The following is a 6,344-nucleotide window of genomic DNA, read 5'->3' on the forward strand; positions in this document are numbered from 1 at the left end:
GGATTCTAAAGATAAAACACAAGACTTCAAAGAAATGTTGCACTTTTAGCCAGCAATTCAGCCTGTGCTTCAGACCCCATAGTGGAATGGATTTATTCTCTCTCTGCCCTTCAGACTAGTTTAGGGGAAAAGTTTGAGGAGCGCTGAACCAACGGAATTACTTGAAATATGACACAGTGTGTTGACTTGGTTTCAAATCTTCAGCAGTTGGAGCATCTTGGCTTACCTCAAATGCTAGAAATACGGTAGCACTTGTCACTCCAATCCCAGCCAAGGGTCAAATGCTCTATCACACATGGAAGCTAAAATAAGTTCTAGAAGTTGTTTTTGAAGTTGACTTAACTTTATTCACATGATAGCTATAAGGGCTGACAAAGACTTCCTCTAACATTCCTTCTGGCAGGTTGAATTAGAGTTTGGTTGCAGACCGTGTGGGTTGAAGGGATGTGTGGTGAGACAGATCAGGGGCTTCTAACAATCCTACATCATCATGAATCCAGTTTAATTTTAACTTTGTGGCTTGTCTAACACATTTTCAGTTAAGAGTTGGGGAATAAATCTAACGTTCCCTGGCAAACACTTGGCAGCCCTTGGGAGCAGCATCTTTAGAGAACACATAATCAATCCTAGCACTACAGCATAGCAGATATTGTGAGTGCAGGTCACAGGTGCCCTCGGGTGGAGAATGGCATCCTGTGACAATGACAGCAGTGGGGTCTCAGGGCATACAGCAGGCAGCTCCGGAGCATCTCAGTCAATCCCAGGACCATGGCATGGCCTCTCAGTACTGATAGGACCTCACAAGGAGCCACATAAGAATAACCGTAATCAAGACAATAGTGAAGTTGAGAAACAGCTCCCGGGTGTTTATCCCCATTTTCACAGCAGCTTGGTGAGAACTGCAGGCAGATTTCTGAGGGCACACCGAGGACCTCTGGCTTGTCCTCACCTCCTGATAAAACATAACAAAGAAAACACAAGGAGATTAATGGGCATTCCTGTATAACAATTCTCGTTCTTTCCTCAAAGGAAACAGAAGTGTTGTGGAAAAGGAGAGTGTGATGGGCTAAATTGTGTCCCCCAAAAATCTACATGTCAAAGCCCTAGCCCACAGCATCTCAGAATGTGACTGTGTTTGGAGATAGGGTCTTTTAAGAGGTAAATAAGTTAAAATGAGGTAATTAAGGTGGGCCCTAATCCAATATGACTAGTGTCTTTATCAGAAGAGATTAGGACACAGACACATGCAGAGGGGAAGACCATGTGAAAATAGAAGGAGAAGATGGGCATTTACAAGCCAGAGAAAGGACTCAGAAGAAACCAACTGTGCCAACACCTTGATCTGGGACATGTAGCCTCCTGACAGTCTTTGGACTGGAGTCGTCCCTAAGTCTCCAGCCTACCAGCCCACCCTGCAGATTTTGGACTTGCCAGTCTCTGCAATCGCACAAGCCAATTCCTTAAAAACAGACACCAATCCCCTCAACACAACACATTCTATTAGTTATGTTTCTCTGAAGAGCCCTAATGATTACAGAGAGAGAGCCTGATTTCTCTGCCTGATGTCATAAAGACCACCATTTTTGTCCTTTTTTCCTGTGATGATTGTATTGGTGCTTTTCATAAAATGTGAAATATTACATTTTTCTTTCTCCAACTTCTGTGTGTGTTTGCGTGTGTGCGTATGCATGTGTATACTTTTCTTAAGAGTATCAATAAGCAGGGGTACCAAAACAGAAAAATTTTATGGTTTAGTATTGTTCTTGCTTTGAATTACATAGATAAGTGGGATGCCATAATCTTTCAGGCCTCAGGCTGCTGTAGGTCTTCATCTAACTCTACGGAAAGCAGAAAGTACTTTCAACAGCTGCATGGCCTCTGACAAGTCCTGCATTGGGCACATAGCCTACTGGGATCAACCAAAAGCCCCTTGCATAACAGGCATTCAGCCCAAAGAGCAAGTGTTAACTTCATGGGTACTTCGGTTTCAACAAGGGCTTGTGCCAGCTATTTTTAGTCAGGTCCAGGATGTGCCTAGATTGTAAACATTTCAAAGAGCAGGGATGATATCTTCATAGTATGTACAGATTGTCCATACAGGAAATCATACTTTGAGAACTTGTGCAATGAAGTCATCAAACTATTGTCTTCAGTGAGATGGTGTAAATTGCACATTATTTATGCAGCCTAAATGAAATTAAAGATATATATATTTTAGACAATTCGATATCTATGTTTTAGACATTTAGGACCAAAGTCTACTGTAGAGTGAAAGTTTAGGGAGAAAGGGTGTTTTGTGTGTTTGCTAAAGGTGAGAGTTCAAGAGGCTGAAAGGGTTGTTAGCAAGCTTTTGGTCTGAGTGGTATTTTTAAACTATCTAGCATGACTGAATTATTAATTGTAATTACTGTACTGATTATATTATCAATGGACCAAACTGTTAATTGCATAAATGCCAACTGAATAATCATTTTTCATATTGTGTAATTGGCATAACATACAGGTTCAGCCAGGCATGGCAGTCGGTACCTGTAGTCCTAGCTACTTGGGAAGCTGAGGTGGGAGGATCCCTTGAGCCTAGGAGTTTAAGACCAGCTTAGGCAACATAATGAGACCCTGTCTCAAAAAAAATACAAGTTCAGATCAGATGGTGCCAACCAGTAGATATATATCCAAATGATGACAGATTTATGTTTCATCTCCCTTTTAATTATTATCCATCTTTTAGAACTCAGCATGAAGGAAATAGTAAATTGCCAATGAAAACCATTACAAATGGCTGGGCGTGGTGGCTCATGCCTCTAATCCCAGCCCTTTGGGAGGCTGGAGTGGGAGGATCACTTGAGCCTAGGAGTTCAAGACCAGCCTGGATAACACAGCAAGACCCTGTCTCTCCAAGAAAATAAAAAGGGGAAAAAATAGAAAATCTTTACAAAGATTTGCGTGGAGGAGAAAGTAAACAGAATAAAATGAATGGATCAAGGAAAAAGGATTTACGAGAATGTACAAAAGAGCAGAGGAGAACAGAACGGTAATGAGTCTTGCCAAGGTGCCTGGAGGCAAAGGAATGAGAAACGAAGACAGACTCTTTCTTATAAACTTATCAATGAAATAAAACCATAGTCCAAATGTCCATCTATTTGGGTAAGTTCTCAAGAAATGCAGAGATAAGCAGAAAATATGAAGCCTGGCTTATAATGATCAAAACAATTCAAGGAGAGCAAAACAACGGTCCCACCAAATCTGCCTATTAAATTAAGCAGTTAAGTCATGGGAATCATGGATAGTGATCCAACAGGATATACTCAGAAAATGAGAAAAATACTATTGAAAGCTGTTCCACAGCTCTGTTTGTGTTACCTTCGCAACAACTCAGGCAAGTGTTACTGCAGTTTTTATCTTTCTCAAGATTACAGCTGAGAAACTGACTTTTAGAGAGAGGAGATTAAGATGTTAGTGTAATGACAGATAACAAGTTAGAGGCAAAGCTAGAATTAGCAGACTGGAACTAGTTACTAGAATTCCTAGGAGTTATGACACAAGTGAATTGTCACTGCAATTAACTGGGCTGGCTAAACAAAGTTAGCATAAATTTTCTACCACTTTGGAAAACAATTTAGCTTTCTTAGAATTAATGTTGAAAATGTTCATTCTCTAATATCTGGCATTTCACTTCTACCTTAAGACAGTCAAGGATGTGTGTGCCAGGTTACATAAATAAAGAGTTCACAGCAATATTATCACAATAACTCCAAACTGGAAACAACTCAAATGTTTATCAACAGCAGAATGGATGATAAATTGTGGTATAGTTATACATTTGAATTTCATAAAGCAAAGAAAATATATGAACTATAGCTACACAGAAAATGGGTAGATCTCACAAATATAATTGTTGGGTGAAAGAAGAATTTACAAAAGAAACAGAGAATATGACTCCATTTATATGATGTCAAAAATAGGGAGGTTAATCATATTGTTTAGGAATGCAGACATAGATGGTCAAACTATAAAGAATAACAGGGACAAGAGGGTCCCAACATCTTGGGGCAGAATGGCGGTTGATCAAGAATGGGCTTCTGGGTGCTGGCAATGATCTGTTTCTTGACCTGTATGATAATTATAGAAGTGTTGCCTTTCAGTTATTGTTTAAACTGTGTATGTTTATGCACTCTTTACTTTTTTTTTTTTCAGTCATCTCTGAATTAGCAGGCTACCCATCACACTTCTTTCTTTCTTGGGATTTAACTCTTACTACTTCTTGATCTTTAATGGTGACCTTGAATATTTGTTGTTTTATGTGATTTTAGATGAATAAAACAAAAAGAGTTAAGGTGAGAATTTCTAGTGAATTCAATTCAATCAACACATATGCTAACTGTAAGGTGTGGTGTGAACATTCCTTTCACACACATTTATACACTTTAGGAAGAATGAACCAGTTAGGCAGAAATTCAGATCAGCCAAGTTCCATTTTTCTGCTGTTAACCCATAAAGACACTTTGGGTTTCATTTTAAACATTCCCTGAAGTCAAGGTCATGCCATATGATCCAGTGATTGCAAATGGATGAACTAAAACCCAAAAAGCTCTGAATAAATTGTGCAGGAAGTTTGACATTGGCTTTCTTTGAATGGAGACTTAGAGAAGATAGAAAAAAGACCATCTTCCATAATACAAAAAAGAAAAAAAATTTTTTTTTACTAGGAAGGGAGAAAATGCATACCCTTAGGAGAAAAAAAAGGAAAACAGAAAGCAATAGTACTCACTTTATATCTTAAGGCATGCTGTATCCAAGGGGCATTGCCTATTTCATTAAGAAATGCAAACATTCCTCTGCCTTTCTCATTTGCAGCTTGTACACACACACACACCGTATGCTAAGCATAAAAATCCTGCAGTTACCTGAAGAGGATCAAAGACACACCCTGGCTATGGCAGGTTTCTCCTCGCTGTCTCCAACTTGAGCTCCAACTCCTTCTCCCCTCCCAGGCTGTCTGGACTCCTGGACTCTGGGCAGCGCCTAAAGTAGTCCGTGGAAGCTGGCAATCACTGTGATGTCACTGATGAAACATCTCAAAGGAACACCCTCCGAAGGTTCGAGGCTATTTGTGTTCAGGGGGACATGGAAATATGTTGACTAAGACTTTGTTCCTTTGGCTGCCAATTTGCCACCACCAGGATTTAAAAACCTTCTGTTTCCAATTGACTTTTAGTGCAATTGATGTGGGTTTTAAATGTGTCTTTTACATCTTCATGAATAACTTTAACATGTCTTTAAAACATCATAAACCAAGAATGATAGACTAATTTTAACCAATCGATGCTGCATTTGACTGCTCTCCCTAGTCAGCCTGTGAGGTGTAAAAATGTGACTTCATTTTACCACCCATATCTTTAGTTATTTGAAATGTGAAGAGTTTGCTGCCTTACACCCACACATATGCACACCCATACACACACACACACACACTCCAGAATTCAATAGGCATCTTTAGCTCTTTCAAAACTGACTTTAGTCCAAGCAGTGAGAGCTATCCCCTCGGTCACCTGCTCCACGTAACTTTCCAGCTAAGCTGTGCATTGCAAGTTTACACGTGGATCTACAGTTTCATCTGAAACAGCCGAGGAAGTCATGGTTTGTATATCTCTGTCAATAAATTAATAGAGCAGTAAACTCACACAGTTCAACTCAGTTATTTGGATAGATTGGGGGTGGAAGGAGAACTGGGTAAAATTAGTGAAAAATGTGAATTATAGAATATATCTGAAAGAAAGAAAAGTATTATATAACTTTCTAATATGAACACTAACTAAAATTAGACTAAGATGAGTTTGTAACCAACGTATCACATGTTTGGAGCCCCTGAAGTGTTAAATTAGACTTGAAAGCAGATCAATTAAGTACTTTAAACATGACCCTAGCAATTGTGTTTGCTCAGCAGATCCTTTCTTTATAGATAATAGAGGAAATCTCCCCCTCTGAATTCCCAATTAGGGTCAATCAAAATAATGCATTCCCAAAAGGCATAAACAAACAAAATTCTCTATGCAGTTATGCTCATAGTCAAACCTTTCCCTCCATTCCTCATACCCCAGAGACATTACCAAAACAAGACTTTCCATTTCATTTCCTCATTTTAACATAAGCTTAGCAACGGGTAATCTTAATACAACATTCTGTCGCCACTTGTCTTGACAAAAGAGCGCTTGCTGAAGTGACAGAGAGTGTATAATAATTATAGTGCAACCGAACATTGGCAGTTATCTGTTGCCATCTGGCAAACTCCTTGAATGTAATCAGAGTTCTGTCTTCTGCCTCCAAGCTCTCACCAGATTGTTTCC

General features: G+C 39.3%; 1 protein-coding gene across 1 annotated transcript; it reads right to left on the bottom strand.

The window, feature by feature from the left end:
* Positions 1 to 324: 324 nt before the first annotated feature.
* On the bottom strand, positions 325 to 5,047 carry SLN (sarcolipin). Its single transcript, XM_019035941.3, has 2 exons — positions 4,905 to 5,047; positions 325 to 952 (listed from the first exon to the last, which is right to left on the bottom strand). Exon 2 carries the CDS (start codon positions 875 to 877, stop codon positions 782 to 784), a length of 96 nt encoding a protein of 31 aa, XP_018891486.1. The 5' UTR covers positions 878 to 952; positions 4,905 to 5,047; the 3' UTR covers positions 325 to 781.
* Positions 5,048 to 6,344: the final 1,297 nt, after the last annotated feature.

The sequence above is a fragment of the Gorilla gorilla genome, chromosome 9 (genome assembly GCF_029281585.2).
Source record: "Gorilla gorilla gorilla isolate KB3781 chromosome 9, NHGRI_mGorGor1-v2.1_pri, whole genome shotgun sequence".
NCBI classification, from domain to species: Eukaryota; Metazoa; Chordata; class Mammalia; order Primates; family Hominidae; genus Gorilla; species Gorilla gorilla.